This window comes from Lontra canadensis, unplaced genomic scaffold, assembly GCF_010015895.1.
Source record: "Lontra canadensis isolate GAN:19392208 unplaced genomic scaffold, GSC_riverotter_1.0 scaffold4, whole genome shotgun sequence".
Lineage (NCBI taxonomy): Eukaryota > Metazoa > Chordata > Mammalia > Carnivora > Mustelidae > Lontra > Lontra canadensis.
In genome coordinates, this window is record NW_022630998.1 from 18,679,662 (window position 1) to 18,704,384 (window position 24,723).

Below are 24,723 nucleotides of genomic sequence, written 5' to 3' on the forward strand. Positions count from 1 at the left end.
CTATCTTGGGCTTTTACAGTTACGCTAGCAACTTTGCGTTTAGTTTGTTTTCCAAACTACAATTAAAAAAATCAATTGTAGAATATGCCAATGATAGTAAAACTCTTTAAAACTCTGCACAAGTATACATTGGGTTTGATTATTATTTCTTTTTAAGAGATCAAATAAACACACATCGTGGCACATATAATGAATCTCTCCCTAATACAGCACACTATTACATTTTGTGTCATTCCTGATTTCTCTGATATCAGCATTGTCAAAATGCTGTGTTTTTTCCCTTTTTTTAAAGCACTATGTTAATTAAAAAAAAAATGAAGGCAGAAGCACAAATCAGGTAATCACCTAGAGAAATACTTCACATTTTAAGTCATGATGAACTAGCTATAGTTTGCAAGAGAATCTTCTGATCCCTTCATTTTATAGAGAAGTAATCAGGAACAAAATTCTCAAGGTAACAGCTGGTTTGTGGCAGTGTAAATGTAGAAGTAAAACACAAGACTTCTGATTCCAAGTCCGCTGAGACTTTTTCATGACTCCACCCTTTGATGGTCTAGCCCCGAATGCATTTTTTAATAATACGTTTCACTTATTAGGCACCACTGACTCTACAACACATTACACGTGGTGTGCTCTAAGTTAACAGGCGGGATTTGGTTGTCAAATTTCTGGGATTCAAGTCCGAGCTCCCCAGTTTCAAGTTGGGTGGCCCTGAGCAAGTCATTCTCCCTCTCTGGACTTATAGTCCACCTGTAAAATGGGGGAAATTATGACATCTACCTCAAATCATTGTCCTAATGATAGAGGAATCTGTACCTTTAAGGCCTTAGCATGGTCACTGCATATAGTATATCCTCAATGCACATAAGCTGCTACCATCCCCATAAAGACTGAAGAAACTGAGGCACAAGATGTTAAGTGGCTTGCCCAAGATCACACAGCTAGTAAGTAGAGCTTGGATTTTTTTCTTTTTCCCAAAGTAAATTTTTAACCAGTTTTGTTTTAATCAATATGAGTTTCGCTAATTATGTTAATTACATGTTCTTTTACCTATGCTCCATAGTAAATAATAGCATGCAAATATGAGGCTGTGCACTCTACTACATGATCAGTCTGAAGCCAGGAATAACTGGGTAGCTGTCCGTATTTGTCTAAATTGCTTTTGCCTTCCTGGCTCTTGAATGCATGAGTCTGATGACAGGTGACAGCCTGTTAGGAAGTACAAAGAGCTACTGCGTCTGCCTTCTCCTAATGAAAAATGATTCCCCCTCAGGAGAAAAATCCACCGCAATGATTTCATCCTTGAGATTATTTAGAAGAAAAGGAAGCATGTTCCTTGAAAAGGTTTCTCACAAACACATAAAAGAATGGCCTCTGGGTTATTTTTAATCAGGGCTCAGAAACAAAAAGAGTTCTTTCCCTATTTGCTAGTTTCCTATTGTGGGTAGATCTTTTCAACCCACACAGTGTCCCAAACAGAATCCTTCGTGTGGCACAGGCTAGGCAACAGTCTTTCGTGGTGTAGTCATGAACAGACAGGTCAAGGGAGGGCTGTTCAATGCCTTTTTTCAAAAGCTGTCTTGTCATTTTCAGGCTGTTGGGACAGCAAAGGGAGGGGAGACATTTTGTAATCAGTACCAATCATGGTCACTGCTTAGTGCATAGAGTTATCTCTAAAGGGCAGATACCAAAGCTTATGGAGGCAGTGACTTGTATCTTCCGTCTGTGCTCATTAGCAGCCTGATCACAGGCACTTGAGATCCAGTGGTTACCCTGTTTTTTACTCTTTTGAGAGCCTTCTGTAAAATGAATATTAAGAAAAATAAAATTAATATTAAGAGCATTACACCATTCTACATGTACATGCTGACATCCACTTATGTGTTTTTTGTCTGATTTACTGTTCAGGCATAAGAATGTTGGATGGCATTGTGACTGATGCTATTGAAGCCAGTTCAATTGGCTTCAATCCCGGACATGTGGATATTTACAGTGCCAGCTGGGGCCCTAATGATGATGGGAAAACTGTGGAGGGGCCTGGCCGACTGGCCCAGAAAGCTTTTGAATATGGTGTCAAGCAGGTAAGATGCTTAACACAGATCCACCTGAAGTGAAACATGACCATTTGGATAGGAAGGAAAGGGACAAACATTTAGCTTATATGGAAAGAAATGGCTTTGAGTTTCTTGTCATTATTTACCATTTGAAATGCATTTAGAGAGCAAAATCATTCTTCAGAGGGACAGAAGTTAAGGGTCCAGAGAGTTTTCCCCATTTGGGTCTGACATGCAACATAGATTCTTTACTCTTAGAATAGTTACTTTAAAAAATATTCTGGAAATAAAATTTTAAAAAACTAAAAAAAAAAAGTAAATAAATCAGAAAAAATTTAATAAAATAAATTTAAAATAAGAAATACTCTGGATAGGTCCTTTCTCATTTTCCTGCTGCTTTTGGATTTGTACACTAGGGAAACTACTAACCAGACTTCTTTCCAATCTTTAGAAATGCATCCTTAAATAAAGCTACGTGCTACTTCTCATTTTGTACATGCCAGGTGTGGACTTGTGCTTTGGTGGTATTGCTCTGTTTACTCTACTCTTGCCAGGATTCTAAGGCTTCATTCTGCACAGGATCAAACAAAAGTAGGAACTTCGGAGAGCACAGACTGAGAAGTCATAGAAAGAGTAGCCTTGACGAGTTGCATTCAGCTGAAGAGTCCCTTTTAATGCAGCTGCAAAACAGATCTGAATAATGCCTGATTTTGTCATTCTATCAGTCAGCCAGAAGATGCAAGCAGCAAGAAAGAGAGGAAGTTCAAAGATTCAAACACGGTGACATAAGCCAAGGGAGGAGTGCAAAATTATGAGCAAGTGCTAAGGGCCAGAGTGCTAAGGGCCTGCACAGTGAGGAAAAGAAAGAAAAACTCTCCCTCAGACCCATGTCAGAGAGGGCCCAGAGGAAGGTAGCCTGGTAGAGTCCCAGCCCGGAGGCTGCAGCCTCATGAGCTTTCCCACAGGGAGGCCGGAGGACCCGACGTTGAAACCGACTCCAAATAACTAGCTCGGAGAACCTCTTGCATGTATTTGTGGGGGATTTCACTGGGGCATGAAAGCGATCCCAAGAGATGACAGATGTGATCTAGTCTGGCTTTTCCTTTAGGGGAGACAAGGAAAGGGCTCCATCTTCGTGTGGGCTTCTGGGAACGGGGGGCGTCAGGGTGATAACTGTGACTGTGACGGCTACACGGACAGCATCTACACCATCTCCATCAGCAGCGCCTCACAGCAAGGCCTGTCCCCCTGGTATGCTGAGAAGTGCTCCTCCACCCTGGCCACCTCGTACAGCAGTGGGGATTACACCGACCAGCGAATCGTACGTTGCTTTTGTCTGACTCCTCTGCTTAGGTAGGAGAGCGTGGCTCATGTCCCACAAGATCCTTGGGTCAGTACCTTGGGTAAAGTTGATTTGCTTAAGCTTGAGGGCTCAGCTGGAGACTCGCACCATACTCCCCTGAAAGGCCGGTGTATATTGGCAAGTTTTCTCTCTCAAGGGTAATGACATCTCTGCCAAGACAATGTTGCCTGTCGTTTTTAAACTTGCCCCTGAGAAGCCACTAAGCTGTCATTACATACAGCCAAGAATCCAAATGTCTATTCTGCTTGTGTGATGCCTCCCTGAAAATAGCCTTAAAGAAGATTTCAGGGTTGTAGGGCCTGTCCCGCCCTTGGACTTGTTGATCTTTAATAGCGGGGATATGGTCTGGCTTGCTCTTTAGCAGATGATAAAAATACAGAGCACACCCTAGCTTCATCTCCTAATAATGGGTGACCTGCAGGAAAATAACAGTCTAACTTTCCCCCAAGATGAACTTATTAGCTGCTGAATAAACAGCTCAGGAAGATTATATACCCAGAGAGCATCTCTAGCTCACACTTGGCTGTGCCTTCTCTTCCATGAGTCAGACTGCCAAGGGCAATTAGTGGATTTCCCTTGAAGGGCACATTGACGAAGGGTCATTCAGGGGATCTGAGAATGGAGAAAGGTACTTTTAATTCTAAAATGTCCCAAATTTAACTCCTGATACAGAAAGAACCAACTGGCTAAAGCATGTACATTGTAATCTCAGTGGAATAATAGGTCATGATCCAATTAGAGTGTGAGTGAACCCTATAATAGTTAGACGTTGGAATGTGTGTAAATTCCTATGAATGGCATCTCAAAACAAACAAACAAACAAACAAACAAAAACCAACACCTGTCAGTGCTCTTTTCCATAGAGGATCACTATTCTGGAACTCTGTTTCTGTAACTTAGTCTAGTTTAGATGGTAAAACCCTTGGCTCAATTTAGAAGCACTGGCCTCCCTCTCATGCCCTTATATTCATTACTCAAATAATAGATGGTGATGTTCTACCCAGAAATTGTTTACGGCAGGCCTATTTGATAGCCTTTGAAGGAGGCCTATCAGACATTTGTTCCCCTTGTGCTCAGAGACCCCTGGCTCTTGTTGTCCCTGGGGGTATCTAGAGTTGCTTTTCTGAAAATGGCCTGGTAGGCATTTCAGTCAGCATTTCACAGACTGGCCCTCAGCCGAGCTATCGCGCGTTGAAGCCAGAGGAAGTTTCCATCTTCGTAAAGCTCTCTCCTTAGGTAAATCAGCCAGCGGAGAAGACAGCTGGTGGATTCTATTTGAGACGCTGGCAATAATGTAGTCTTTGTCTTACGCAAACCAGGTCCTCAACTCAGTCAGCTCTGGGGGCTTACATGCGTCAGTAGGGAAAAAGGGAGGCCTCGCTTCCGCAGCTCTCTAAGGAGCAGTGCCACCATAACTTGCGAAATTCAGCGACTCCAAGTGGGAAGCCAAAGGAGGTGATAATAGAACAAATTATTTTTTTACACCTCCCTCCCACACATTGAAATCTCTAGCTAAAAATGATAACGCGGGAGCCCGGGTGGGTGTCTTGTTAGTAATTCTTTGGCCTGACAACTTGCTCAGCCAGCACCACTACGGTCCTTAAGGCAGTCTGATTGGAAGTCTTTTTGGTTTCTTGCCTTTGATTTCGTCAACCTCTTCATTAAGCTAAAATTAGCCCGGGTAATTCCTTATGTGCAGTAATATTGTGTAAGAATGCTTTCACAGACAGGATCTCATTTTGGCCTCAGCATCTGAGTCAGGATATGTCAGCCTCATTCTACAGATGGGGAAACCGAGGGACGTGCCTGTGGGGACACATCTACTGAGTAGCAGTTTTACGGTTTGAAACCAGATCAGAGTCTAACATACTTTTCAGCTGAAAAACACCATTCTCGCCGAAATGCAAATATGGACGCTAACTCAGGGCCATCAAACTATGTCAACAGTGAGTGCAAACTACACACTGAACACATTTTGTGCAAGTAGCTCAAATGGCCCAAGTCAGAGGCTTTCCACCCTTGTGCCGAAGAGGTAGTCAAATGTCAATCTCAAGGCAAAAGGGAATTTTGCATGAGGCAGAATTTCTAAATATGCCAGACTAGACACAATGGACCTGCTGATTAATGGGCCAGCATGATTCACAGTGATTTTGAAACTGTCCCTTCTTCACAGACAGCAATTCATTTGGGAATCTCAGAAGAGAAAATATTCATAGTGGGAGTACTTCATCCCCAGAAAAGGCAGCCTGATGCCAGAATTATAGACAAGTTGCATATAGAGGAGAGGGAACTAAAATATCAGCAGATGGCAAACATCCGCCTGTGGTTTAGAGGAGGAAGTAGGGAAGACAACCAGCTGAGTTTCCTGATCGTAGCAGATGCTGCCGTAGGTAGGGTTAACCCCCAGGGACAGGGGCACACTCCTCACGTGTTCTCCCGCATTTCTTTCCCTCCGGATGCTACCTAGACAAGTGCTGACCTGCACAACGACTGCACAGAGACCCACACGGGCACCTCGGCCTCAGCGCCCCTGGCTGCTGGCATCTTCGCTCTGGCGCTGGAAGCAAAGTAAGGCCCAGGAAACTTGTAATCACCTTTGCTGCCTTTCCTTCTTCTTATTAACAGCATGTCTTGTTTGCTGAATTATGCTTACAATAGAAAACTTAGGACATGATAAAAAATAATCATAAAAACAAGTTCTCTTCCTTTTAAATTTTAATGTAGATTTAACACACACACCTTTCAAAGTGAAGACCTCTGCACACACATTATTTTGTCATTTTTAAATATCTATCCTATAATCTTTTAAGAGCATGCTCTCTTGGCTAAGTCAGTGTTTCTTGACCTTTACAAATTCACGCTTTCCTCCCAATTTCCCTCCCACACAGCGGCAAGGCCTTTTCACTTCTGTTTCTTCCCACCAGGAACGACTTTGTGCAGATAACTTCCTGTGGGTAGTATTGGGAACAAAAAGCTTATAGAACTTCTTTTTTTTTTTTCCTTTCAGATTATATAAACTCAGTCCTAGAGCTGATCTAACATATCAGAGGACAGGAGAATTAAAAACAGAATTTTTATCTTTTTGTAGTATCCCATTATATTAATGCAAATTATATTAAGGTCTTCAAATCATGATTAGATGCCCACTCTTATCCATAAACATTGGTTGTCATCTCTGATAATTTCCTCAGGACAAACACACCTGATTAGAATTTCTGGATCAAAGGGATACATGTTTGTTTGTTTTTTAAAAGATTTTATTATTTGACAGACAGATCACAAGTAGGCAGAGAGGCAGGCAGAGAAAGAAAGGGAAGCAGGTTCCCTGCTGAGTAGAGAGCCCAATCCCAGAGGCTTTAATCCACTGAGCCACCCAGGCGTCCCAAAGGATATACATGTTTTAATGATTTTGGTACTCATTGACAAGTCACTGTTTAGAAAGATTGTATCATTTTATTTTCCCAACAGTGTATATGTGAAAGCACAAGTTTACTTACCAAAGTTACTTTTGTCATCTTTTAAATGTTTGCTATTGATAGGAGAAAATGGTATCTCAACTTTATATGCCTTCATTTCATTAGCAATGAAGCTCAGTATCTTTTATTCTTTGGTCATTTGTCATCTGTGATTGCTCGTTTATTACCTTGATTTTTTTTTTTTTAATGGCCTTAGTTTGGAGAAGCTACTAATGCTTGGTTAGTTTGACATTTAACTTTTAATTTTATTTATGTCTACTTTTTATTGCAATGAAGTTAGTATATATATAGTTATATTTGTCCATACTTTAAGATGTTTTCCTTTGCTTTCATGCATAGGAAAATATTTACAATCTCAGATTTGATAAACATTTATTTATATGTCTTTTATTATGCTTCATTTACCATATTTACATTTAAATTCCCCTGGAATTTTAGTGTATGATGTTAAAGAGGGATTTAACAGTATATTTAACAGTATTTTTTTCCTCATATTGGTTACCCAATAGTCCACTTATTGATACAGGGGAAAAAATTCTAACTGCTGCACACTATGTATCCACAGCTTTCTATTTGTCCTTGTTTTTGCTTTCTGGTGGTAAGAACACTTTAAACGTCAAGTCAGGCGTTATGTTTACATGACAGAGGAAGTGGTCAAATTTGTAAGTTACTGTTATCCTTCCTAATCAGAAGGTTATCCTAGAAGAATATCTATATTCTTTAGAGAGAGAACAAAACATTCTCCTCATGTCATATTCAGTAGACGAGGTTCATAAGAGCAGAAAAGTAGAACACCTTAGCCTCTGCCACAGGTGGAAAAACCCTGAAGTTGCTAACTCTTGGTTCTGCAGAGTCCAATGTAGATCTAAGAGCCCTGGGGCCACCTGTGGAGTTGTAGTTTGTCCTGGTGTCTCAGCCAGGAGATGGCCACAATGGCTAAGAAAGACAGACCTAGCAAGTTTTGTACCAAGAATTTACCTCTTTGGAGGGGCTGGGAAGATGTCTGGTAAGAGAAGAGCAAATCCAGTGACTCAGTCAGAAACAGGGGTGTTGGCAGCTCTGGTCCAGCAGTAGAGATGTGTTCAGAATGTGAGTTCATTTGTAACAGGAAGGGAATGGACAGGGGGCAGAGTTTATGAACACAAGGGAAGATGGCGTCAGCAGATCCTTGAATTTGGATTCAAGGAAAAATAACTTAAGCACTCATAAGTGTGAGGGACAAAGGACTTCAAGTTCTAGGCATATCACTAGCTATGTGACCTTAGGCAAATTAATCTCCAGCTGAGGGCTTAATTTACCATCTAGAAAATGGAGGGGTCAGAGCAGACCACTTTTTTCAAACCTCGTTGCTTTATAAGATTCTCTGATGTGATATTGAAGGTATCAGTGAATAAAGGTCATCCAACATGAATTGTTGAGTTTGGTGGAGAAAAGTCCCAAGTAGAAAAAGTAAGGTTCACTGAAGGCAAGCAGTTTCATGCAGGTGGTTAAACAGTCTTTCAATATTTATGATTTGAGGATATAAGCTATTAGTTCCAGGGAGCTGTTGAAAAAAAAATCCTTAAAATTTTAAGTCTTCTCTACCCAACACTTATCAGATGCATGTAAATATAACTAGCCAGGCCTAAGCGATCCTTGTCTAGTGACCAGAATAATAGAAACACCCATCTCATGAACAGATGTAATATTAATTTAGTATAAGAACTGAAAATTTAAAATTGTAACCTCTGATTTCTAAAATTTCAAACATTTTTCTGTGCAGGGAGAAAATGAGCTAAGAATGATCTAGCCTTATTGACTCGGTTAATTTTTAATAGGTCATTTTTAAAGCAGGAGCTTCATGGATTGCTCTGAAATAACATGGATGATTTTCCAGCAGTTCATGAGCTTCTTTGAAACTGGATGCAGAATTGCTTGTGTGCACAACATTTTTCTGAAGGAATGGTCTATAGGGTCTATCGGATTCTCACACTGTTTAAATTTAAGAGAGATTAAGACTCTGTGATCTCTCTGGTACATATGATAAGAATTAATTCCTTTCTTTTTGATTTGGGCATCAGTAAGATAGATATAATCTAGCTTACATTTCATATACTTCATGCCAAAGCAGGGAGAAATTCTTGAAGTGTCTGTTCTCAAATAGACAGTTTTCTGAACACTATTCAATTGTCTATATGGGAGATGACTATTCCAGAAACTCTCAAGGCCAGTTTTTCTAAAAGTGCCCCTAGATAATGAAGACTGGGAGAAATCATTTAACCAGGTGCTGCTCAAGGAACAACTATGGAGACTGAAGAACAATGGTGGGCTAAATTCATCAAGAATAACAATTTGTCAGGGTCTTCCTATGGGCTGGACACTGTGCTAACCTCTTTGTGTACAACACTAATTCAAATCCTTACCACAGCCCTGTGAAAAGGTTATTATTATTATTTTTATTAACATATAATGTGTTATTAGCCCTAGGGGTACAGGTCTGTCAATCGCCAGGTTTACACACTTCACAGCACTCACCATAGCACATACCCTCCCCAATGTCCATAACCCCTCCACCTTCTCCCTACCCCCTGCCCCCATGAAAAGGATATTATTAGTTGCATTTTATAAAAGAAGAAATTGACGCTAGAGAGGCTGAAGAATGTAACCAAGATCCCACAAAGAAATGCAAATTCAGGTCTGTGTAAGCTCAAACCTGAGCCATGAGCTACTGTCCCTCATTGCCTCCCATAGCCCTGCAAGGGGGAGGAGATGCTGAAGGGCAGTCTATCATCCCCTCAGAGAAAGCGGCCTTAAGAAGATCGATGCTGATCAAGGACTGCCATGACTCGTGTTCTCCTGCGTTTCTCATAAATGGTTCTTTGTCACAAGCAGATTACTTATTATGTTACATTAAAGAAGACATAGCTGGAATGCAGGGGAATGGGAAGAGGAGAAGGAAGGAGAAAGAATGGTTCCTGGCTCAAATGTGTATAGAGGAATACTTTCCTTTCCTGGAGGAGTGATTCTTAATACCAGCATAATCAATCACCTTAGGAGTTTAGTTAGTAGACAGACTCCCAAATCCAGTGCCAGCCATTCAGATTCACAAGCATCTGGTATGTGGCCTAGGAATCCCCATTTTTAACAAGTATCCCAGCCAGTTTCAATGCTGGTAGTACTGTTACTAAATTTCAAGAAACAACTGCTGTAAAAAGGTTTTTCTATAATCTCATCCAGCTGTGGTTAAGATGCTCGATAGGGCACTTAATAGGCATATTATATATATTTATAGATATATATAATGAGAGACAGGAATTCCTTGAACTAGTGACTCTGGCACCATTATTACTAAGTGGTCAGTATACTTAAGAAAGATAGCAGGCAATAACTGTAGTCTTATTGTACAGATGAACCAATTTTCTGTTTCCATGAAAGGCTAGAGGAAGGGAAATAGAATTTCAATGCTGCATAAAACCTTTCGATAAAGCACATCAAAGAAATCCTTGACTCAGAGTTGTGCAATGTTGGCAAGTCTCCAGTTTAGAAAATCTTTAATATCAAGGCTTACTTATAGGTGTTTAGAGGCTGAACCAGGTAGCCTGTAAGATTTTTCACATTAGAATTTTGTCTCCAGATTACTTTACCCACACTAATTAGAAGCAATGCTTAATTTCAGTGTTTAATTCCATAACCCTTATTTTCTATAAACATATCCTTGATTAGCAAGCTAATGCAGTTTTAAAAAATTTAATTATTGTGGATGCTGTTGAGCACTAATTAACAAAGGAAGGCTGTCAGGAATGGGATGCACTATTGTTAGCAGCTCCTTTTCATTTCTGAAATGCAATCACACAAATGAAGAATAACTCTGTTAGGAAAACAAGCTTAATTTTCCTAATTGCATGACAATGACGCTCCCTTGAATATTTTGCAAAGAATAGGTAAAAGAAAATAAAAATAATAAAACCTGCAACTAAATATAAAGTAAGTGTTCTTCTATAGAAAGTCTATTTGATTATTATAACTCTGCCTTCCTTATACCACCCTAGTACAATTCCTCTTCCTAACTTCCATATACACACCTGCTTGCCCTGATGGTCCAAATGGGAAACTAATGTTTCCCATTGACCACATTGATAATAGGCTTTTACCTAAAACTTCCTTTAAAAAACCGGAAGGAAGCAAGAATTTCAATAAAATGCTTCATAGAACAGAATTAGTTTCTGCATTAAGAAAATAGCCATTTCTGCTCAGCTAGTTAATTATTCCTTAATGTGGGCTGGCCAACATGGAAACACAATCTAAATGAGGTATTTATGATATTGGGCAAATAGAAATCTCGATTGTAAAGAATTCTGAAGATTATCATACTCAACCCCTTCATCTTACAGAGGAGTCACCTCAGGCCAAGGGAAATGAAGTGACTTGCTTAAGATCACGTAGGTCTTTGGTAAGATATGGTTTGCTGTGCTTTCTATTACTCCCTACTCTGGCCTCATGATTTGAAATCACTTCTAATTGTCTGAATTGGTTATATGCCTATATGCTTTCTTCCAACTCCTATCATTTTAGCTATGACGTAGAATTGGCTAGATAGTTTTTTGAAATATAAATATAAAAATCGTGCTCCATCCACAGATGTTTTGACACAATAGGTTTAGGATGAGATTTAGGAATTTTCACTATTTACATGATTAACAGGTAATTATGATGCAAGCCATCTGGGACTCTTAAGTCTATGCACTCTATCAGTCACTCCCCAGAGTTAACTGTTATGTTTGTCAGGAGCTGAGATGGAAGAGAGAGAGAACTAGCCTACCAAGTATCAGAAGAGCTGATTAAAGCAATAAATCAGAAATCAAAGAATTAAGCCTTTGTTAACTACAATGTTTTAAGCAAGAGTCAAAAATCAGAGATAATGCTGACGTCCCCCACCCCATTCCATTCTCTCCCATGGAAGAGTGTACAGTTGAAGGGGAGGTTGAAATACTGCAGACATGGGGGTCATGTCACTGTTGAGGGAACCCCAACCGAAAGCCCTGCTAGTTGTATTTACTCTGGGGTGAGGCAAGAGTGAAGAATGAGAGGAAGGTACAGGGTACTGAGTCAAAGTGGGTAAAAGTGTCTTCAAGTTCTCTTCTTCCTTTCCCCATAAAGAGGCCTTGGGCACAGACAGACACCTAAAGAAAACCTCTGCCCACCACCTTAGATAAGGTGACCTAGAAACGAAGGCACAAGGGGTGGGAATATAAATACGGGACGAGCTTGACTGGGTAGGGAGCCTAAGTCCTTGATGACAACTCCTTCCACAGACTACAGTGCATGGGCTGTGCACCCAGGCTGGCATGCGGAGAGCAGTTTCCCCAGAAAGCCTCCCAGGTAGAGCCTTTGTCATGCTTCTGAAGAGATCTGAAAATCACAAGGGGGATTTTAACCAGAAACCAGACTCCTCAATGTTTAAGAAGGTACACTGCCTCTTTTTTGTCAACAGGGGATTGCTTAACCAGCACATTTTGGGCTCTGGGGGAAGATAGCAAATTGAGCCAGATTCCCCTGATGGTTGTTACACAACTTAGTGCTAAGATGGAAAACCTAAAGACTACACACTTGGGTATTTATTTATTGAATAATACTCGATTGGCTTGATAGAAACAACAAAAGTCTCAAAGCTAAGGAAAAACTTGTGATCTTGAAAGAATCTAATGACAAATAGTAATAAGTTTTAAAATTATTGGGGCCACCTAACACTCAGGCATATTCAGTCATTCAACCAACCAACGTTTAATTCAGCACATACCCTGGGCCTGGCATTCTTCTGAATGGTACACACTGGAGAACTGGATAGATAAAAATCTCAGCCCTTCTTACAGCTAATTCTAGAAGGAGAGACGGATGTTACTAATATAGGAAACATATATATGAGTTGCACAGTAAGTTGGATGGTGGTAAATACTATAAAAGAAAAAAAAAAAAAGAACCAGGATAAGGGAGATCAGGAGTTTGTGAGGAGAACTGAAATTTTAAATAGAGTGACCTGGGAAGGGTGCATCTTCATTTTAACAGATCCAACATTCCCAAGTGTCTCTGACGTATCTTATATTGCTGATAAATTAATCTTACCAAGATTTCTGATTACACCATTTCTTGTTCAAAAATCCTTGATTCCCCATTGCCCAAGGGATACAGGGTAATCTCCTTTTTCTGGCATGCAAGGCCCTCACCATCGGGCTCAGTACTCTATCACCTTTTCCCTGCTCCCACCAACCAGACTACCCACTGTACTCCAGCCACATTCTACACTTTCCCCCTTGTAGGTTTGGTTCTCTCTTTTCCATCTCCCTTTTCCATCTCTCCACTCCCTAACATTCTACCCAGTCTTCGAAGTTCAAACAGAACACTTCCTTCCAGCAAAGCTTTCCCAGATCTTCCATCTCCAGAATTCTTCCTCCTCTCAATTCCTGTAATATATGACACCATGAACACAGCAGTCAGCAGATACATTAGAGTTATACAAAGGCTTAGTTCCTTTGTTGGATTGTAAGCTTCCTAAAGACAAGAAAGAACCACCTTCTTCAATATCCCCAAAGTATTCAGTGTAGTACCTTGCAAGAGTGATCTCAAGTAGCTAAGAGTTTCTTGACAATTTGTTTAAATTTTTAATTACTGGAATTAGTTGTAGTCTACATTAGAACTACATTAGAATGTCGTTGATGTACAGTCTTATATGAGTTTCAAGTATAAAATATAGTGATTCGACAGTTCCATGTATTACTCAGTGCTCAAGATAAGTATACTCTTAATTTTTATATATAAGGAAAAGAGGCAAAAGGATTTAAGGATAGGTAACCAGACTGTGTCTTTAAAATCTGAGTCTTCCTAAGAAAAATTCAAGGCCTCATCTGTGGGTACATAATGTTGAAAGTACCAAGGCTGTTAACAGATAGCAGAAGACTGAAGACATAAAGGAAGTGTTGGCATTTAAAATTTTTGTTCATTTAAATTTAAGTAATTAAAAATCAGGGGCCAAATCCCACATTTCTACTATATTGAAGACCAAATTTTACTCATAGTAGGAGCTTAACTTAGATGGGAGAAGTTTTCAGTATATATTTTAAATTCTGAATGAAAAGACATTCCAAAAGAAATACATACCAGAATTATACAAGTACACTTGGAAAAGGCACTTTATAATCTGTAAATAGAAGATGCTTGTTTCTAACACTTAATTTTACAAGGAAACATTTTTTTTGTCCCTGAAAAATATTCTGGGTCACTTCCCCTCCAGCCCAAATCTCACCTGGCGAGACATGCAGCACTTAGTTGTCTGGACCTCTGAGTATGACCCACTGGCCAATAACCCTGGATGGAAAAAGAATGGAGCAGGCTTGATGGTGAATAGTCGATTTGGATTTGGGTTGCTAAATGCCAAAGCTCTGGTGGATTTAGCTGATCCCAGGACCTGGACCAGTGTGCCTGAGAAGAAAGAGTGTGTGGTAAAGGATAACAACTTTGAGCCCAGGTGAGTGTTTCCAGGATTTTTAAAGAAATGTGTACCCATGGCAATATTTGATTATAATGTTTGTCACCCTGTCTATGTTTTTTCTTACCTACCCTTCTGAAGCGGATGGAGATAGCATTTGCCATAGTTCCCTGTGGGTCCATGGGAATCACTGAGAGATCGGAAATCTGCAAATCATGTTAGCATATTGCCCTTTTCCATTTCCTGGCCTACCTATATTCAGGTTAAGATGTATCATTGTTTTATATATCACTAAGAAAAATCACTGCCAATTAAACTGTTACCAATGATCAGTTTGAAGATTGATCCCAAATTCAAAGATATTAAGGTAATTTTTATTTCAAAAAAATGCATCTTAGAATTGACTAAATGCAATACTTGTCAACCAGAGTTATCCCAAACCTGTTTCCAGAAGATCCTCACTTCATGCCACAGTACTATGTGATTCATGATTTCTCTTCTATGAGATATTCTCTACCATACTGCTTTTATGGAGACTATATCCAGCCTACCAGATCTGGCCACAGAAGCAGAATCTAGAGTGACTGTTTTGTTGAGTCCATCAAGCAACCATGATTTTACTAAAGACCCACTCACACAAAATGTCTGAGGGTGGGAGCCCTGGGGTACATTCATTATGGAGATAGTATCATTTCTGAAGAGGGTCGATTAGAGCAGTAATGGACCACTTTTTGATGGGTTCAAGGCAAACCTGCCATTCGACCCCACAGCAAAAAGTATTGTATTCTTGTATCTGTGTTCCTTAACACCTTCTTTTCTATTCTATCTTACTGTGATAAGAACACTTAACATATGATCTACCCTCTTTAATCTTTAAGTGTACAACACATTACTGTTGATTCTAAGTACAGCTGTTATAAAGCTGATTTCTAGAACTTATTCATCTTGCTTAACTAAAATTTTATGTCCATTGATTAGTAACTCTATTTTCCCCTTTCCCTACCCCCACGCAACCATAATTCCACTTTTTGAATCTACAAATTTGACTATATGAGATACCTCATGTAAGTGGAACTATGTAGTATATCGCTCTCTGTGGCTTGTTTATTTTACTTAGCTTAATGTCTTCAAGGTTTATCCATATTGCTGCACATTGCAGAATATCCTTTTTTTTAAAGCTAATATTCCATTCCACATCTTCTCTATCCTTTAATCTGTTAATAGACACATCTTAGCTATTATGAATGGTGTTGCAATGAACACGAGATCCCAAGATCCTGTTTTCAATTATTTTGGATAAATATCCAGAGGTGGGATTGTTGGATCTCTTTTCTAATTTTTTTGAGAAGCCTCTATACTGTTTTCCATAGTGGCTGTACCACTTTGCTTTCCCACTGATTGTGCAAGGTTCAAATTTCTCCACATCTTCTCCAACACTTGCTGTCTTTTGCCTTTTTTGGTAAGAGCCATTCTGATAGGTGTTTGGATTTGCATTTTCCTGATGATTAGTGAAGTTGAAAAAAATTTTTTTCCATGTCAGCCATTGGTATGTCTTTTTTTAGATAAATGTCTATTTAAGTAGTTGGCTCTTTTAGGCAGGTTATTATTATTATTATTTTTTTTTTTTGCTATTGAGCTGTAGGAGTTCTTTATATAGTTTATAAATTAACCTTTTATCAGATATATGGTTTGCAATATTTTCTTCTGATTTGTAGGTTGTCTTTTCATTTGGTTGATGGTCTTCTTTGATATGCAGAAGATTTTTAGCTTCATGTATTCCCAATTGTTTTGGTTGCCTGTGCTTTTGGCACCTTAACCATGAAATCACTGCCAAGACAAATGTCATGAAGCTTCTTCCATATGTTTTCTTCTATACTTACTATTTTAGGTCTTGTGTGTAAGTTTTTACTCCATTTTGAGTTGATTTTTGTATGGCATTAGATATGTGTCCAGTTTCATTATTTTGCCTGTGGATATCCAGTTTTCCCAGCACCCTTTGCTGAAGAGACTCCTCTTTCCCCATTGAGTATTCTTGGCATCCTTGTTGAAGATTAGTTGACCATATACACATGGATTTAACTCTAAGTTCTCTGTTTTGTTACATTGGTCTATGTCTGTCTTTGTGCTAGTACTATACTGTTTTGATTATTATAGTTTTGAAATATATTTTCAAATGAGGAATTGTAATGCCTCCAGTTTTGTTCTTCTTTTTCAGGGTTGTTTTGGCTATTTGTAGTCTTTTGTGAACCATAAAAAGTATAGAATTTTTAAATTTTTTATTATTTTTTATTTTTTTAATTTCTATAATAACCTTTTTATTTTTATTTTTTATTTTTTTATTTCTGTAATAACCTTTTTTATTTTTATTTTTTATTTTTTTATTTCTGTAATAACATTTAGCATTTATACTTTATAGTTACTTCTGAATTGGGTTCTAGTCATTAACAGGGAGAGCTTAGCTGACTATCTAATCAAGACTAATGTGTATATATTTGCTTAAAATGCAAAGAAGAAATGATGTACTTTATTCAGTGATTAAAAAAATATATTTAGATCCCTGAAAGGTAATGGAGAAGTTATTATTGAAATTCCAACAAGAGCCTGTGAAGGACAAGAAAATGCCATCAAGTCCCTGGAACACGTGCAATTTGAAGCAACGATTGAATATTCCCGAAGAGGAGACCTTCATGTTACACTCACTTCTGCTGCTGGTAAACCTTTTAAAAATATCTCGTTTATTCTAAAGCATTTGTTTACATTTTTAAGAATATATTGAATGAATTTAAATCTATGGTTTTCTTTTTATTTATATTACTGAGTTTCCCAATAGATGTTTTTCAGGGCTTAAAAATGTATGCCTATTTTTCATTTTTCTTGGCATCAGAACTCTGCCTACTCATTCCCACTTGTCCTTCGATAAGCAGAGAATAAGGTCTATTCAAATAATATCAATTAATCTTTCTGGAATTATATATTTTAAAAATGTTCTCATTTTTATCATTCATTTAATATCATTCATTTCTCTTAGGTAACACATTAGTGAAAGTTACTCTGATAGTTAATAATGCTGACAGATATATCAGATACATCCTAGGTATCAACTGAAAAATTAGGAATTCTGATCCACGAAAGAGGACTGAGAAAACTAACAAATAGTCCATGATGATATTGTAAAGGCCATACGATATCATATACAGGCAATTACCCTTCCCTGAGAAAGTACTAACTCAGATGAGATCATGGATGGGGAAGAGCTTGTGAACCATGAACTATAATCCAACCAGGAAATGCTTCCTAATCCTCTTTCATGTTTTAGTAGGATTCACCTAACTAAATTCGATTGCTATAGGCTACGTATGAGGAAGGATGAGCTGTCTTTATCATCTCCTTCCAGGATATAAACTTCCTAGAGGTTTGGACTGGACTCTGTTAATTTTGGAGTAATGCTTTCTAGATATATTGAAGTTGGCCTGAAGTATGGGTGGGATGTTTTTTCATTGGTGGCCCTAGTATGAACTTGACCGTTTCATTTTGAGATATAGAGAGAGAACTTAAATTTGAAAACTTAGGTTTAACAATTAGTACTAATACTAGACAGGAAATTACTAAGTTGATATAGCTTTATTTTTTTAGGTCTACACTAAAACATATTTTAGATCTTTGACTCTATAGTTTATAAATGTAGTTCTATGGATTCTCCTTATTCAAATAAACCTTAATCAATATATTCATTCAATATTTTACCAAAATATTTATTGAGAACTTATTATATGCCAGGCAATATGCTAACTGCTATGGATAAAAACATTTTTTTAAATGAATGTCTCTATCCTGCTCTTATACAAAAAGGGAAAGTTAGGGGGGCTAATCTCTCCCATTTTTCATTTTCAGTTAGCAGATGCTAGAGTTTATCCTATTTTTAGAGTTGTTAGGACATTCATTAACTGATGTTTGTTGTATGAAAATAGGGACCAGCACTGTACTGTTGGCTGAAAGAGAGCGGGATACATCTCCTAATGGCTTTAAGAATTGGGACTTCATGTCTGTTCACACGTGGGGAGAGAATCCCATAGGCACCTGGACTTTGCGAATTACAGACATGGTAAGTATAAATGAAAAGATAGAGGACTGCAGGCTCACTTTCAAACATTTTGAAGTCCTTTAAGTTTCGTATCATCATTCATCAAAGCCGTAAGGAACTCTGGTCACTCCCTAGTAAAGTAAGGCAAAGGTGTAGTGTTTCAATCTCTGCCCACTTAGCTCCATAGATTGGTTGGATTGATTGACTAAATAAATAAATAAGACATATTATAAGAAAGAAAAGAAGATACATTGGTTAGTAATATTACAGTGTGACAAATCCAAGTGTTCCAAAGTCAGAACGCAGCCAGCCCTATGACATGCTCAGCCACCAGAATCACCTGTACTAACAAAGGTAGAGAAATGCTACAAAACCTTTGCTATGACATTCTGCTGGGGTCACACAAAGAAATTCTTACCAATATTTACTGCAGTGCTATTTACTTGTTGGACAAGATATCTTATTCAATATGACGTCTTTGTTTTTTTTTGTTTCAGTTATGAAACAAGCTGAAAAGCATTTCTCATTTCTCTTTCACTCTGTTTACTAACACTCTTTGGTATATTTCTAAAATTGTAACTCATGGTGACAAAAATAGAGTAAGGAGTGTCTGAACAAAAAGCCAAAAACATCTGAATTATCTACCTTTGCATCATTTCTCCAGCATTTTTAACAGCCTGAGCACATTAATGAATAGGGCTCTGGTCTGACCTTTCCCAAGATAGAAATGTTACAAGTATCAGCACTAGATTTCAAAATCTAGATAACTATTTTTAAAAAGAATTGATTTTAAATTTCTGAAGATCTCCATTTAATTAATACAAATTCTATAGTCATTGTTCCTTTTTTTTATTTGAGAGTACCTTTCTCCTAAAGACTGCTAAAATTGTAATTTAGAACCAGAATCTGTAAAATTCCTACTTCCTTAGAGAGAGCAAGAAAATATTCTTAGGAAATGGTCCTATTCTTGAACTTGACCTCTGTTCTTTAACTCAGTTTTTTTTAAGGTTATTTTATTTATTTTATACAGAATGAGTGAACAGGAGCAGGAGGGGCAGTAGGAGGGGCAGTAGGAGAGGAAGAGGGAATCTCAAGCTAACTTCTCACTGAGCATGGAGCCCATTGTGGGGCTTCATCTCATCACCCTGAGATCATGACCTGAGTCAAAATCAAGAGTCAGACGGTTAACTGACTGTGCCCCAACCCAATTTTTAAGAAAACCGAGAAAATATGCTTATCAAGATGAGACTATTTTTTATCAAGTCTATAAAATCTGACTTTACACTTGCAGACTTTTTTTTTTTAGATATTTTACATTTCAGCATATTATTTTTAGCATAATTGTTGAGCTTCTGAAAATCATTACTGTTTCCATAAATATACAGTTTTTAAGGGCTGGTTAATACTGAAGGCTACTCATAATGCTTGGTAGAGGCTTTTTTCCTCCCCACTGGAATGTTTCTACAAGTTGATAATTATTAAATATAATGCTATTTATAGAAGGTAAAGTCAACTTTCCAAGAACAGAATAGAAAAGAACATTCATGTAAAGAGTTCTGCTTTTTTAATCAAATGAAGCCAATAATCATGCTTTAAATCCTTCAACCTATAAAATGCCATTTTTCATGGCAACAGTGAATCCAGTGACTTGCTTCTATGTACATAGCGCTCTACCCATGGAATGTTCTGAATTTTTAAATTAGACCTTAATAGTTATTTCTAAGGAGTTTGACGTTTCTTAGAACACATCCTAAAATTATGTGTATGCTTATTCCTTAGTCTGGAAGAATGCAAAATGAAGGAAGAATTGTCAACTGGAAACTGATTTTGCATGGGACCTCTTCTCAGCCAGAACACATGAAACAGCCTCGTGTGTACACTTCCTACAATACTGTTCAGAATGACAGAAGAGGAGTGGAGAAGATGGTGGACGCAGGGGAGGTCTGTGGGGCTCTGTACCTGAGGGTTCTTGGCACACTCTTCTTTGAACCCTAGTCAAAATGTAGTGAGGGGAGCTAGATCTAACTTTCAGGCAGGGAGTAAATCAAACATGGGTGGGGAGGAAAGGGAAGGGAGGGCTAAACCATTTTCCATAAAGGTCTAATATTTCTTAAGTTTATTCTTTTGTCCAGAATTTAGAAATTAAAATCGCTGAATTCAAAATTATGAAATCCTCTGACATGACTTTTCTCCGTTTATGACATAACAGATTGTAAAGACGGCTCTCTTTATGCACAATCACACATGCCTAACATCTGTATTACACTTGGTTTTTGAGTTTTTGATTTGTTTTGTTTGTTTGACACTGTGCCATTTCATCAGTGACCCCTCTAACCTAGAGAAGGTTAGAAGGTTAGAAGGTTAGAAGGCATTAGTATGTTCATTTTCCAAAAAGAAAAACAAGGCTCAACTACCAAGTCTTATAGGCTTCTCTTTACTAATTCCTTAGCTGACATTTCTTGGCAGCTCCAAGGAAAGCTACTGAATCACAATTTCTCTGAGAAAATTTCATAGGATAGCTAGTCAGTCATTCCCATTCCTGTCAGTGTCGGTTCACTGAGATTGCTGGCTTCTCCCTTATCAGACAGTGGGCAGGCACCCCATTTTCTTTATCTCTTAATCGCCCAGCATCTAGCACAGAGCCTCAGATGTAAGAAGTAGGTTATCAGAATTCCCAGAATGAGTTTTCCTGACATCTGACTCAGTGATGGGTATTTTGGAAGATACAAAGACATAATATTTATTTAAGAAACTTATAAACTAGCTGTGTGAGGTCCTCAGCTCAGATTCTGCCTCCATTTGTATCCTGCAAAGTATCTCCCCCCTATTATTCCCCACCTTTCCAAGGACCTTCTCTTCACAATCCCAGAGGCAAGCTGACTTTGTGGGTATTTCTCCCTCCAAGATTCCTTAAGGGCTATTAATAAGACATAGTAGTTGTGAAAACGTTGAGATACTTCCACAATGGTTGACGAAGAGCTTCTTCTTTGCTCTATCCAGTTCTGCCCTAGCCAGTCCATCACCCTAGTCTCTCCCAAGAACCCTTTTTAAAACTCAGGGGCTGAAAGCGTAGCTCCTGACAGAACAAGGGGCCTCCAGGAAACTTCTTCCACATGCAGCACTGTTAGTGCCTTCTCTGGGACTTATTAAATATTTTAATATCATCCCAAAACATGGGCAGGGAGGAAAGGGAGTAGGAATGGTCAACTATTTACTTTCCATAAGATGAAGCTATATTATTTAAAAATGTTTTTCCTTTCATCCAAAATTTATAAATTTAAATTAACAAATTCAAATTTATTAAATACCCTGACATGAATTCTACTACAGCAGGCTGACAAATGAAGGAGAGCAATACATACATCATCTCATTCAGTCTTCAAAACCACCAGACATTAAAGTATTCTTGGTCCCATTTTATAGGCGAAGTTCAGAAAGATGAAACAGGTGTCAGGGGTATATCAGTAAGCACAAAAATTAAGACTGATCCCTGAGTTAGTATGTTTCTAAGCCTCATGCTCTCTCTGCTTCTCCAATGGTCTCCCATGGAGTAGGCAGTAGGCATGGGCCAAATCTGGCTTGCTTCGCTCTAAAGAGGACTTTTCTTCCTTTTGTCGGTGGCATTCTGTGTTTTAGGAGCAGCCCACGCAAGAGAACCTGAAAAAGAACCCCCTTGCATCAAAAAGCCCCAACGGTGGCAGTTCCGGGGGCAGAAGGGATGAGCTGGTGGAGGCAGCCCCATCGGAGGCTATGTTGAGACTCCTGCAAAGTGCTTTCAGCAAAAACTCACCCCCAAAGCAATCACCAAAGAAGTCTCCAAGTGCAAAGCTCCACATCCCTTACGAAAATTTCTATGAAGCTCTGGAAAAGTTGAACAAGCCTTCCCAGCTTAAAGACTCTGAGGACAGTCTATATAATGACTACGTTGATGTTTTCTATAACACGAAATCTTATAAGCACAGAGACGACCGGCTGCTGCAGGCTCTGGTGGACATTCTGAGGGAAGAAAATTGACATCCGTGTGTGGTCCTGAGTTGGAAATATTCATGCTTCCTCCTTCCCCTTAGATTTTTGCCTGTGTCTGAAGTGGTTGTTTTTGCCATTGGTTCTTATGCTTATAATATCCTTTGGTGGTACTTTTGCTTTTGCTTCCCAAACTAGACATGTAAAAGGGACGAGCTCAGGTTGAAAATCCCACTTCCTGAATTGATCATGGCTCCTTCAAAACACATCTTCCATGCGTGCACAAGTGAAATGTTGTGTTCTTTCTGGAGCCACAGTTTATTTCACTTATGGTCCTCACACCACACTAGAATGCCTCCTTGAGCCCTCCCATTTCATTTCTCAAAAGAAAAGGCATCCCCTGGACTAGAGATTAATTTGAAGACATAATCTGCAAAGAATGAGAACAAAGAAAACTGCTCTTATGACTTGTCCCTTGTCTTTGCCACGTGGTTCTTTGAGCTGTGATGCCCAAGTGGGTTTAGAAAATTTCTAAGTGAAAGAGTTCACAATTAGACCCATTCCCTTGGCTTTTCTACCTCCTAGTACTACGCATTCAGGGAGTGGTCATTTGGCCATTTTGGGAAGAAGGAGAGTCACTGAGATCTAGAAACAGTCCTCGAAATCTGTGTTACCCAGTTTGGACAGTTTTAGACCATTTTTCTTTGCTTAGTGAGCCGTGTAGAGGGCTCTGTGACTCTAAAGGTGTCCAGGACCTGTGTGTGCTCTGTCCCCTTATGGAGGTTCCCCCTTATGAAGGTTTTTGTTACCTATTTCCTTTTTCAGCCACAAGCTGAATACTGAGAGAACTAATCCATATTACTTTCTTAGAATAAAACTTACACTTGGGACTTGGCAAATTCCTAGTCATATTTTTTTTTAACAATACTAACAGGAAACCACTCATGACACAGAGAACCAATGTAAACAGGAAAATATTTATAATGGGGAGATTTTTCTTTTAAAGTATATTCATTCGAACAGGTTTTTCTGGATCTTTAAGACTGGGTGTTCATTCCTTGCCACTGAAGGCTCTTCCCCAATCTCACAGCTGATAGTATTCAATTGTTTACCAAATTGCTTCCAGGATTTAACTCAAGAGGCCACAAACTCCAGTCCACAGGTCCCATTTGTCCCTCAGGTAGATTTTGTTTGGCATGTCAAATGATTTCAAAATGTGATTACTAAAAATATGAAATTTCACATAAAGTTTGATTCTCAGACCCATTTTCCCTCCTGGCAACAGTTGGCTAGTGCTGCATAGCCGCTGCCCAGCTAGATTTGAGTGCCAGGTTCCCGACGTGCCCCACTCCGTGTTGCTCACTGTAGCAACCTCAACTCTACCGGTCGGCACCCAACAAGCATTCCATTTTTCCCACTGCTGCATGAAACAACACATACAAAGTGTAAATGCATTCAGAAAAAAAAAAAAAAATCATCTACTTCTTTCAGGTAAGATCTGTATAATCAATAACTATGAGAACTTGCCATGATGATCCGGTTAAATTATAGGTGGGGAAAAATGGCATTTGAGACCCCTAAAAGTACCTCTGAAATCCAGTTTGATATATTTGTTTCATCTCGCCTCCCCTGAATACCGTTTATACCAAATTCACGAGCTGCCAACCCCTAGCTTCCCAATTTCTAGGCACTCACAAAGGCTCCTGTCACCTACAAAGCTGGCATTTTCCCACTGCATTTGTTGTTCGTAATTCTTTCGTAAAGTTGGAACTTCAGGATGCTACAGATGAACTAGCAGAAAAAGAAGACTAGAGTCTGTCACTTGCTATGGTTTGAAGTGTGGTGGGTAAGACCAAGCTTCACCTCCTAGTCTACCACTTGTATTTGTGCACAAGAGGAGTATCTGCAGAGCAATCCCCGTGATGCTTCAAGGATGTTTCTCTCAAACAGCTGCAGTATCACTCTATCCTTAGAAGTTTCACATGTTGTTTGAGACAGAGTGTTGAAAATTACAGCACATCAAGAAGTACTAAAGCCAGAAAGAACCAGAGAGTTATTAGTTAAGTTGTCAACTAAAAAAACAAAGCTAAGGCCCAGAGAGGCCAATGAATGGTAATAAACAAAAACTCTTCTTTTCCCCTTTCCTACTCTCATGCTCACTGTATGAAGCTTTCTTTTTTATCCTTCTAACGTATCTTTTCCTGGTTAAGATGCCAACCAACGCATTGGATTGTAGCCAAAGTTTCACTCTAGAGAAGCTTTAATATTTAAATAAAGTCATGTTTGAATGTTCCCAACTTGGAGTATATTGTTCAGGCATAATATAT

At 38.8% G+C, this 24,723-nt stretch overlaps 1 protein-coding gene across 1 annotated transcript in view; it reads left to right on the forward strand.

Annotated features, from left to right (window-relative positions):
* PCSK1 (proprotein convertase subtilisin/kexin type 1) overlaps positions 1-22,682 on the forward strand; it is a 40,345-nt gene extending 17,663 nt beyond the window's left edge. The window contains exons 7-14 of the mRNA XM_032846096.1: positions 1,909-2,081; positions 3,163-3,375; positions 5,885-5,985; positions 14,158-14,391; positions 16,906-17,063; positions 18,321-18,454; positions 20,213-20,374; positions 22,070-22,682. Of these exons, the coding sequence (XP_032701987.1) occupies positions 1,909-2,081; positions 3,163-3,375; positions 5,885-5,985; positions 14,158-14,391; positions 16,906-17,063; positions 18,321-18,454; positions 20,213-20,374; positions 22,070-22,447 (1,553 nt within the window). The 3' untranslated portion in view covers positions 22,448-22,682. The remainder of the gene's footprint in view (positions 1-1,908; positions 2,082-3,162; positions 3,376-5,884; positions 5,986-14,157; positions 14,392-16,905; positions 17,064-18,320; positions 18,455-20,212; positions 20,375-22,069) is intronic.
* The last annotated feature ends 2,041 nt before the right edge of the window (positions 22,683-24,723 follow it).